The following is an 11,823-nucleotide window of genomic DNA, read 5'->3' on the forward strand; positions in this document are numbered from 1 at the left end:
GTGGAAGAGTTGGTTCGGTGATCCGTCTTATCAGCGGCATACAAAACAAACTGGTCAGCCTGGCCAAGGTATGTGCTCTACTGAGTGTCGTTCTAGTTATTATTGTTATATGCAGTATTTTAGCATTGTGTGCACATGCATACGTGGAAATAAAATGTTAGATTTGGGTCACATGGCACGAGCGTTACAGTATGCAAGTAAAACGTGGAAATAAAATGTTATATTTGGGTCATATGGCATTAGCATTACAGTGTGCAAGTACAACAGGTCCAGATTCTGACCTTTATACGCTTCAGCAGCCACTGAATGAGGCCTTGGCGTGCCGCCGCTGTACACATCTCTGGCTGAGTCTCTGCCAGGTTCTCTACTATGCCTGCAGTGTGCAAAAATCAGCAAAATGTCTGCCATCAGCATAAGAACAAACAATCGTCAACACCTTGTAAAAAAGGAATTTTCAAACATGCCATCCCCTTTTGTTCTTCGATTAATTATTTACCGTTTTTCTTCCTTAATGTCTCAAATATTTATTTTGTTTTAAATCTCTTTGTGCACTTAACATATCTTCTTCACTTCTTGATGTGTGTTTTTTAAACTAATGGAAAAAAAAATTCCCTCTTTTTTCCCCCTTTTTAAGGCCATTTTCCCTGCTAGAGCAGGGGATAGCCTTGCAGGCCCCATGACAATCATCAGGGTTCCCTTTTTGAGGCAATGTTTTATGACTGGATGCCCTTCCTGACCATCCCTTTTAGTCACCTCTTACGACACGCAGGGATACGGTGTACCTATTCTAAACCGGGGTACACACCGGCACATTCATCCCAGCAAGCTGGTACTCAATTTGTCCACCTGTGAAGGATGACAGGCTGAGTCAACCCCCCCTGGCGTTAATTCAACAATATTTGACTTCCGTTTCCAGTCTTGCTGGCGACGGTTCGTTTTTTCGCAGGTCTCCACGCTCTCCATCGAAATCGAAGTTAAGTCATTGTTCCAATTTGTATTTTCGTTATAACTGTATTTCTTTTATGGTGTATGTACGTATATTGTCCCGTCAAAGATTTTCGGTGCAAATCTTTCATACCTGTATTGAAAATCGCGTTAATTCGTGTCGTCTCGAGGCCCTGTACAGTGTACACTGTACAACCTTGAGGCTTTGTTTTTCTCTCAGCGCCTGTCGTTTGTGATCCAATAACTTTCGTTCTCTGTTTTCGCAGTCTTTCCACCCCAAAGCCTACTTCCTTATGTAAATCTCAACTCAAAAAAAACAAAAAAAAAAGACTACCTTCTCTGTGCTCATTCGTTTATTCATCCTTATTCGTTCGTTCGTTCTTCGACCACGTGTTTCTCCCCCATTTCCCCAGATAGATTGTCAAATTTCAATTCGTTATTTTATCGTCCATGTGATATTGTTTGATTATAGTTAGTTTTGGTTTGAATTTCCTGTAACTCGTAATTAATTAATCGTTTTCTGCCCTTGTGTGTGGCCTTGTAGTTGTACCCCCGTCGGTGTTTTGTTAACTTAAGTGTGTTTTGCTTGGCTCTTGGTTTTTTCCCTTCTACCCCGAACATAATACTGTCTAACGTTCTAATTCCCCACCCCCCCCCCCCCCCCCCAAAAAAAACAAAAAAAACCAAAAACATTTATTTTATTTTCTCCACGTGTACTGTTGTCTCATCCTGTATTTTCTGTCCAGGTGTGCTGTTCGCCCCACCCCCATTATCTCCTTGCCATCCACCGTTTGCCCTGTTCACGTGACTCGTGGTGGTCCCTCTCGGCTCTCCCCCCGTTGGTATTTTTGTGCATATAAGATTGTTCATAGTTCTGTTTAAATATTTTTAAATATGTTTAACCTTTCCCCTTCTGTTTTTTATTCAGTGGTATATTACAACACGCTGTTTTTCTTCCTATTTAAAAGGCTTTTCTCAATTTCCTCTCCAACTCATTCCACTTCAAAAAAAAGAAATTCAATATCTTATACGTCTCCCTCACTACATGGTCTAAATTCACATTCATTCCATCCCTCCTCCATCATCCTGAACCGGATTGCTAACTTGAAAATCACAACAAACCCAATTTGTTATCAATGTTCGTCTTTCATTAATCATCCACTTTCTAAACTCCCCTCTTGCCCCTCCCATCCAAATCCCCCCCCTTGCACCTACACTCCGAAACTTCCCCCTTGCCCCTCCACTCTTAAACTCCCCCCTTGCCCCTCCACTCCTGAACTCCCCCCTTGCCCTTCCCCTCCTAAACTTCCCCTTTGCCCCTCCCCTCCTAATCCCCCCCCTTGCCCCTCCACTCCTGATCTCCCCCCTTTCCCCTTCCCTCCAAAACTCCCCCCTTGCCCCTCCCCTCCTAAACTCCCCCCTCACTCCTCCCCTTCAAAACTCCCCCCCAATCCCTCCCATTCAATTCTCCCCCCATACCATTCCTCTCCAATTCTCTCTCCTCCACCCTCCTCCTCCAAGCTGCCTCCTCCCCACTTCGTCTCCCTTCTATCTCATACCTCCACCCCCCCAAACCTTCTACTTTCCTCTGCCCCCCCTCAAACAACCCCTCACTGTGCCGCATCCCTTCACCAGCAAACCTTTCATCCTCCTCATCCTTCCCTTTCTTGGAACTCTTCTGCAACATCTGAAACACTATCAACTGCTCTCCCTACCTCCCCCTCTCATCCTTCATCTTACCCTACTCCTCCCCTCCCCTGTCCTGTACCCGATGCTCCCCCTCTCTCTTCATTAACGGTATGGACCTCAAACATCCGGGGCCTTCGCTCAAACCTGACTGATCTCTCCATACAGGTTGCTTCTGACAATCCAGACTTGATCTGCTTAACAGAGACTTTCCTCCTTCAAGATGTCTCTGATTCCTTAATATCTCTTCCTGGTTACTCCCTCCTCCGGTATGATAGACCTGAGCCTCGGCCTGGTGGTGGGGTGGCTATCTTTGTCAAAAACTCTCTTCCTCACTCTCCTTGCACTGCTCTCTTTCCTCCTCACCCGCAGGAGTACCTCTGGTTACGGCTTCCTCTCCGCTCCCACCTTTTGTTCATATGTGTTCTGTACCGTCCCCCAAACAGTGATGACTCCATCTACATTTCAATGTCTGACAACATGGACCAACTTCTATCCACTCATCCCAACTCTCTCTTCCTCATATGTGGTGACTTCAACTGTCATCATGCCACCTGGTTGGGTGTGGGTTCCTCTCTCACTAGTCATGGCACCTCAGCAAAGGACTTCTGTGACTCACTGGGATTGACACAATCTGTCAATTTCCCGACCCGGATCTCAGCCAATGGAGTATCTTCTCTTCTAGACTTGGTTATGACAAACTTCCCTGCTAATGTCTGCTGCTCTTCTTCTGCTCCAATCGGTTCTTCTGATCATGTGCTTGTCAAAGTGGACATCTCTCTGGCCATTCTCAGAGAGCCTCCTCAGCGTCGACGAGTCTGGCATTTCACTCAGGCTGACTGGGACGGTCTTCAAGCAGCCATCAATCGTCTGGATTGGTCTCCCATCTCCACTGCCTCTGACATCAATTCTTCCTGGGAATTCTTCCAAAGCAAACTGATCTCTCTCATGCACAGATTTATCCCATCTCGCCTTCAATTGTCTTACCCTTCCTCCCGTCCATGGTACACTGAATCTTGTGGTGAGGCAGTTGCCCTGAAACAACTTGCCTTTGCCTCTTGGAAGGCTAATCCAACTGAAGGAAATCTCAGTTCCTTCCACCAAGCTCGGAACAAGTGTGTGTCTACCCTCAGGAGTGCCAGGAAGCACTATCTCTCCTCACTCAAGAATGAACTCTCAAACCTGTCTCCTTCCTCCAAATCCTGGTGGCGTCTGGTCAAATCCGTTTCTGGTGTTTGTTCCCCCTCCATCCCCTCCCTTACCTCAAATGGCCACACAGTTGACATCGCACGTGACAAAGCCGAATGCCTCAACTCTGTGTTCACCTCGAAATCCTTAGTCCCAAACCCATCTCTCTCTGTTCCCACCTTTCCCAGTCGAACCCAAATGCTCCTGGACTCTGTGTCCTTCTCTCCTGACAAGGTGGAGGAGTTTTTGTCAAACCTCGACTCTGATTCTGCAACTGGACCAGACGGCATCAGCCCACGGGTCCTAAAATCCTGCTCTGCCGCTCTATCTCACCCTCTCTCTGTTCTTTTCACCCTATCTTTTGCTCAAGGTCATCTGCCAGCATCCTGGAAATCAGCTAACATTACCGCTTTACACAAAAAAGGTGCAAAAACAGATCCTTGCAACTACAGACCAATCAGCCTGCTCCCAATTATCAGCAAAGTCATGGAATCCATCATTGCTTCGGATATGAAATCTTTCCTCTTCTCCAATGGCTTGATCTCTGATCATCAATTTGGTTTCAGACCAGGTCACTCTACTCTGGACATGCTGCTTCTGCTGTCTCAACAATGGATGGAGGTCCTGAATGCCAAACAGGAAATCAGAGCTGTCTCCCTTGACATATCAAGGGCCTTTGATACGGTCTGGCACCCAGCTCTGCTCACCAAACTCTCCTCCTATGGTATCCATGGAAATCTCCATGCATGGCTTGCGGACTTCCTCTCTGGTCGTAGTCAACGTGTGGCCCTGAATGGATTTCTCTCATCTCCCCTTCCTGTTCAGGCTGGAGTTCCCCAAGGAAGTGTGCTGGGCCCTGTGCTTTTTCTGGTCTTTATCAATGATCTCTCTGACTCTCTGGAAAATCCTCTCTATCTCTTTGCTGATGACTCCACTCTCTGCCGCTCCATTCCTCTTCCCTCAGATAGGCAGTCTGCAGCCTCCTCACTCTCTGAAGACCTGGACAAAATCACAGACTGGTCAAACAAGTGGAACATGTCTTTCAATCCTGCCAAATCTCACTCTCTTACTATGTCTCTCCGAAAAGATCGACTGGACAACCCTCCCATCTACTTTCTCAACAATCCTCTCCAAGAAGTTCTGTCACTCAAGCTTTTGGGTCTCACTATCTGCCATGATCTTTCTTGGGAAAACCACATTTCCAAGCTGGCCTCCAAAGCCAGTCACCGACTGGGCATCCTCCGTCGTGCGAAGTCCTTCCTCGGCACACCTGAGCTCCTCACCACATACAAGGCTTTCATCCGCAGCTCAATGGAATACTGTTCTCCCCTATGGGCTGGTGCTCCTGCCTCACACCTGGCTCGGCTTCACGCTGTTGAATCCAAAGCTTTCAAAATCATTGGAATCTCCCGCGATGAAGCTATCTCTGAGGGCCTTTCACTCACTCACCGCAGGCAGGTAGGTGGTCTTTCTGTCTTCTACCGACTCCTCTCCGGCCTTGCTCCCCCAGCTCTCTCCGTGCTCTGTCCCCCAAATATTCCTACAGGTCGCACAAGATCTGCCAGCAACCCTCTGATGGTTAAACTGCCGAAATCTCGGCTCTCTGCTCACCTTCACTCTTTCATTCCTCTTTTCTCCCGCCTGTGGAACAAACTCCCACACTCCCTTCAATCCCTCTCCTCCCTCCAGGTCTTTAAAACAGCTGTTCACCACCATCTCTTATCTTCCCCCATCCATAACCTTGATCTTTTCTACCCCCACTAATTCACCCCAGATCCACCTTGTTTGAAATTCCAACTTATTTCCTGGAAATCCTGGCAGTGTCCATATGTTTATACCTCTCCCACCCCCCCCCCCCTTCACATGCCTCCCCCCCTTCACATGCCTCCCCCCTTCACATGCCTCCCCCCTTCACATGCCTCCCCCCCAAAGCCCTCTCCCTCCCACAGATCTCTCGATGTCTCCATGTCTCTCGGTCCCTGCTCTCAAATGTTGTGTTTGTGTCCTTCCCCCTCTCTCCCCATCTTGTCTACCGCTCCCGATGTTATTTGTTTTATGTGTCTGTTTGTCTTTCTGTGTGATTAATTTTCGCTCTTTCACGAGCCTCGATCTTGTATACAAAAAAAAAAAAAAAAAAAAAAAAAAATAGACCAGGATTCGAACTCAGGATCCGAGGATCTCAAGCCAGCATCCTAACAACTAAGCCAACACCAGGCTTTAAACTAATAAAATCTACAAACAAAATCTTGTCCTTTGTTTCAAACTACCACCAAAGGTCATGCTGTGTGAGCTGGCAAGTAGAGTATACATAATTTCCTGGGGAAATGGCTTCCTGGAAGAAGTGCATTCCCTGGCGTAATCCAATGCTTATATGTCACAATCTTGGCTGAAACCTATCTTACAAGGAGTTGATACACCAGATCTCCACCTTTTGGGTGGTATGAGGAATAGATAGATAAGTGTAATATGAAAGCTAAATGCTCAACGGTTTTTGAAATATCGCGTACACAAGCCAAATTACCGAGATTGTTGCCATGGAAACATAAATCAGCCAATCACTGCCGTTGCCGTGATCTAATCAGGTTGAGATAAGGTCATGAGGAATAGATACGTGCAATACGAAAGCTAAATGTTCAAACGGTTTTTGAAATATCGTGTACACAAAAGTACATGGACAGACGGTCAGTTGGTGGGAGCTCATTTTAATGTCCGCTGTCTCCGATCTTGCCGTAGGGACGGGGGACAAAAACTGGCATCTAAACCTGGCCGGCGACTTTGATTTCCACTGAACAATAGAGTGAATATGAGTGGTTAGACTACATTTGGGGAGAGTGACAAATGTACAGGATTGCATGATGAGTGCGTGTGAACTGTCGAGTGGAGGGAAGGGGAGTGGGGATGAGGTGGGGGAAGGGTTTGGAGGGAGAATGAAGGACAGAAAAGGGAGAGGGGAACAATACTAAATGAGGCATGGTATAGGACTGCACGGCCACCAACCTATCAGCAGTGTGAGAGTCAGAGGAAGCCAAACTTGAAATTCAAAATTTCTGCAATTATGCCCCTTCTCCTTTCCCCCTTGTAGCCTGGCGTTGGCTTAGCGGTTAGGGTGCCGGCTTAGGATCCTAGGATCCTGGGTTCGAATCCCGGTCGATCGCTGAATTAACGCCACGGGGGTTGACTCAGCCTGTCATCCTTCCGAGGTCGGCAAATTGAGTACCAGCTTGCTGGGATGAATGATCACGGTGTGTACCCCGATTCAGAATAGGCACACTGTATCCCTGCGCATCGTAAGAGCGTGACCAAGGGTTGGCGTCAGGAAGGGCATCCGGCCATAAAAACATTGCCTCAAACAGGGAACCATGATTGTCATGGGGCCCACAAGGCTAACCCCCGCTCTAGCGGGGAAAAATGGCCTTAAAACGATCATTCATTCATTCATTTTTTCTCCTTTCCCCCTTGTACACAATCCTTATGGCTCAGACCAATGGTACATTACTAGAACGTCGAGTTATCGCCACTATCCTGGCCAAATTCCTGTCTAAAAACCATGGGTCTGGTCTTCTTCGGATATCCCTTACACTACTTGCTATCTCAAAATGTGGTTGTTGGGTGGCTCAGTATCTCATACTGTACAGGTTCATGTTCCCAGGTTCTTTGCATGTCACCTGTGAACGCCGTCTGATAGCATTATATATTGATTATTGCATGCATGGCAAGACATACCTAGTGTGTTATGAACTCCACTTGCCTCTTCTTTCACAGACTCGTCCAAACGTTCCAAGTTCTGCACGAGGAGAGCCACAACTTGACCCTCCAGCTGTGAAGAGATTTTATTTTATTGTATCAGCCAATGAACATTTTTATGAAAAGCCAAAAAAATTATTCTTGTTGAGCATTAATGGAAGAATTCATTCCATTTAAACAGGAACCTTCCAGGGAAGAAAACATTTGAAACATTAAGGACTAAAATGTTGCTCGAAAAGGTTTCTAGAAGATGTCAGGTTGTCAGGCATATCAAAACCTTACCAATGCATCTGTAAGCATCTGGGCACCTTCCTCACTGCCAGACACAGCATCAACATCTGTAAGCTCCTGCAGCAGATCAACCACCGCAATGGCGATATGTACAGCTTCAGGTAAAAGCAAACATGATACAAACTAGAGCTTCCAGGGAAGCAGAACTCAACTGAACTGACTGAACAAGTTAACGGACGACAGACGACGACGACGACAGACGCCGGGGGGTTCAGTATGTGATGAACTCAACTGGACTACCGTCTGCGGTCAGTGGGGCGAGAGCTGCGGTTAAAAAAGGGTTTACAATCATTTTAAGGGACAGAAAGGTGACCAGCTGGTTGGAATTATTTTTAGAAGAGCTAAAATGAGAACATTGCTCCAGTGGATGAAAGACATGAGAAATGATAATCACGATAGAGAATGAAGAACTTGTCTTGCTGGTGAAGGACAGTGTCGATCTGTGTTGGCAAACACAATGATGGATGAAAACAACAGGATGTTCATTGAGGTATGATAACTGCAGTGAGCAGCAAGGAGAAGCTGATGTTTCAGGCGTTAATTCTTCATCAAAGCAAAAAGAGTGTAACGTTGTAAAGAGTGTAATAGTGTAAATAGTGTCGGAGAGGTCAACCTTTTGTCAGAGTGTAACCACTCTTTTGCTCTGACGAAGAGTTAACACCGGACATAAGCTACTTGCATCCCACGGCAGTTAGCATTGCTCAATCAACCTCCTGTTGATTTCATCCATTACCGATGATAGACCTGGGGTCAATTATAATAGAGACTAGATATGTGTACAGTAATATTACATGTGCAATTGGTCTTTGTAATCAACCGGGTCTGACTCGTGGCAAAGGCTGTCGGTGCGGCGAGAGCTGGGGTCGGTGCGGCGAGAGATGGGGTCGGTGCGGCGAGAGCTGGGGTCGGTGCGGCGAGAGCTGCGGTCGGTGGGGCGAGAGCTGCGGTCGGTGGGGCGAGAGCTGGGGCTGGTTTAGGTAGAGCTGGGGTCGGTGGGGCGAGAGCTATGGCTGGTGGAGACAGAGCTGGGGTGGGTGGAGGTAGAGCTGGAGGTGGAGTTCGGGTTGGTGGAGTGAGATCAACACACTCAGCAGATCAGACTGACAAAAGTGACAGTAGACAAAAACCAGCCCTGTGGGGGACTGACAGTTATTACCCCACGGTTTCCGAGAAGATTTTAAAAGAAATCACCTGAATTTGAGGTGAAACCCCCCTTTTCAGCCTTTTATAGGGGGTGGATCCAGAGACCCCATAAGACCTTAATGTTCTGATGTATCGTACCAAATTTGGTCCATATCAGTCATGTAGTTTGTGACAAAAATATGTTTTAGTGAATATGAGGGATAAGGGGAGGGAGCCCATGGCCCCATTTCCAGCGAAGATGCAGTCATGGGGAGCACAACTTAAAGTTAGGGCATAGTCACGATGCCACATGACCAGTGTGATCTGGATCAGGTTGTTAGTTTGAAATTTTTGAATGAAATACCATTATTTGGGGGCAAAACAACTATTTTAGCCACTTTATAGGGGGCACATCCAGATGGGAAGTACAATCCCATGAGACCTTGCTGTCCTGATGCATCATACCAAATTTGGTCCATAATCGGTCAGGTAGTTTGTGAGGAGAAGAAGTTTTCGTCAAATGTTAATGGACATTTTTTACAGACAGCCAGACACCGGGAACCAGACTATAAGGTTATTTCGGAGAAATAACTTAAAAATAAAAAAATTAAGATAAAAAAACCCCCGCAACACACAACACTAGTCAAGCTAGCGAGGGAGGATATCAGTGTTGTCATGACCCAGTAGGCCGAGGAGGGAATTGACAGCATCAAGCTCGACAAGCAGATGGTACTGCTCTGGAATAGTGGCGAGAACGTGCATCTCTTGGATTGTATCATTTAAATCCAACTCGGACTCCATGAACCTGCAGAACAGTTACAGCATTCGGATTATACTGTGAACCCCAAAACAAACCAGAACGAGAATAGATCTTACATTTTTCCGTAGTTATATTATCTCCAAGAGATTGAACATAAAATACTTGTGGAATGTGCCAAACTGAACTGGATAACACAAAAGCCATTTATTCCATACTTTTCTGGGTTGTCTGGATACTTTATCCGAAGCTCCTGGTTCTTTGTTACCATCTTCTCGAAGGTCAGAATCATTCTTTTAACCGCAGTCTCATCCAAAGTTTGTGCCTGAGATAAAGTGAAACATCAAAAATACAAATGTCCATCACATTTTCAAAGGATTACAGGGTCCAATAACATGCGAGACCTGCAAGTTGGACATGCTTCAAGCACAAAGTTTGGGCCTAAGGTAACCTCATTACTATAGAAGGTAGAACGAAGAAGCCATGTTACCTCAGCCTCGTTTTCCAAATCTTGCAGGACGACTTCATTCGGTGTTTGCAAAGCAGTCTTTGTGCTGGGAGCTTCAGCATAGCGCTCTCGATCTTTGTCCCGACTAACCGTCCCCACCGCTATCTTCCGCAGATGACCATGTCCCACTGCATCGGAGTCCTCTTCTCGAATTCTCTTGGGACCTCGATCAGGCTGGAGCCAAAAATAAATAAATAAAATATTTAAACGATGATTTTAATCCTCTCCATCGCCCAATTAGATTTCTAATGCTCCCTGTGGTGTTTCGTTGGCATGGATGTGTCCCCCGACAGTGGTGGAAAGAGAGTGGCAATATTTGGAAGAATTAAGAGTTCGTAGGTATCGTTCAGATAGCTGTTGGCAGAGCACTGGTAAGGTAAGCCAGATGTCCCGGTCCAAGTGCGTGTGTGTGTGTGTGTGTGTGTGTGTGTGTGTGTGTGTGTGTGTATGTGTGTCCCTGTGTGTGTGTGTCCCTATGTGTGTGTGTGTCCCTATGCAGTATGTGTGTGTGTGTCCCTGTGTGTGTGTGTTGGAGCGCTTAATTTTTCTCACATATCCAAAACTCGATTTCAATCTTGTCCACCACCCACATGTAAAAGTGAAACATTACACACATAACATGGCTCGACCATAATCGGGGCACTTTCTATAAACGGTCAATGATAACTCTCCTGCCATATTTACACAATCTTAAGAATAAAGGACTAACATGGCCCATAGAACAACTTCTTCATCGAATGTGACTGTGTCAGCAGTTATTGCATTTGCCACGTGATCTTCCTGCTCCAATCCAAACTCTGCACGCAGAGCATCAGTGCTGCCAAAGCAGTCTCATGGCAGAGTGATTTGCTATTGCCTTGTCCGGGGTATCAAGAGAAGGGACAGCAATTAGCAATTCACTCAGGATGCCCGAGACAGCTCGCCTACTCTTCACGAAAGACAACGTGGCATCTTTAACTAGTGCTAGCAAACGGGACACCCGGCTTAACGTGGATCCGAGGAACAGCACACACATGATCATGATGCAACGGCCTGGCTATGAGTATGACTATGAGGCACCACCTGTGCACCATTCTGTCGGACGTCCACATAATACATAGCCTACACTTACAGTGAATGAACATTCCAAGAAATCCCGCAGACATCAACACGTTGCCCATTTTAACACGACAATCACAATAGCACACTTAAATTCTTAATATACATTATACAACGCAACGAACATAATTTCACAGGAGATCGATCAAAATAACTTATTGGGTAAAATGAATCCCATAACTGTGTAAACTTGTGAATGAACGTGGGTCGAAAGCAACATTCCGCACCTGGAATTTCAAAAGTTCACCAACATCCATTCGAACAATAGAAGTGAAAAGATTCCGATATAAAACGCGTTCGTTTTCAAATCGCGTTCATTACAGGATGATTGACTTTGACGGTGCCCGTCGACAGGAAACCCAGTGAAACGACGTCGCGTCGTAAAATGTCGAAAATATTTGCTGCCTTATTAGAGTTTCATACTAGTTTTCCGTAATTTGCAATCTACATAGACGAGGAATATTTAACTTTGGCTTAAACGTTC

The 11,823-nt window shown here is 46.1% G+C and overlaps 1 protein-coding gene across 2 annotated transcripts in view; it reads right to left on the minus strand.

Annotated features, from left to right (window-relative positions):
- The window catches only part of CTNNBL1 (catenin beta like 1), a 30,263-nt gene extending 18,542 nt beyond the window's left edge, over positions 1-11,721 (minus strand). The window contains exons 1-7 of one of the 2 annotated variants that reach the window (XM_068126831.2): positions 11,567-11,721; positions 10,224-10,415; positions 9,952-10,058; positions 9,642-9,781; positions 7,846-7,943; positions 7,543-7,636; positions 282-373 (exon numbers count right to left, since the gene is read on the minus strand). In XM_068126831.2, the coding sequence (XP_067982932.1) occupies positions 282-373; positions 7,543-7,636; positions 7,846-7,943; positions 9,642-9,781; positions 9,952-10,058; positions 10,224-10,415; positions 11,567-11,596 (753 nt within the window). In that variant the 5' untranslated portion in view covers positions 11,597-11,721. Of the gene's footprint in view, positions 1-281; positions 374-7,542; positions 7,637-7,845; positions 7,944-9,636; positions 9,782-9,951; positions 10,059-10,223; positions 10,416-11,566 lie in introns of both variants that reach the window. The other variant, XM_078785747.1, reaches the window with a different exon arrangement.
- Positions 11,722-11,823: the final 102 nt, after the last annotated feature.

The sequence above is a fragment of the Myxine glutinosa genome, chromosome 10 (assembly GCF_964187855.1).
Source record: "Myxine glutinosa chromosome 10, kmMyxGlut1.1, whole genome shotgun sequence".
Taxonomy (NCBI): domain Eukaryota; kingdom Metazoa; phylum Chordata; class Myxini; order Myxiniformes; family Myxinidae; genus Myxine; species Myxine glutinosa.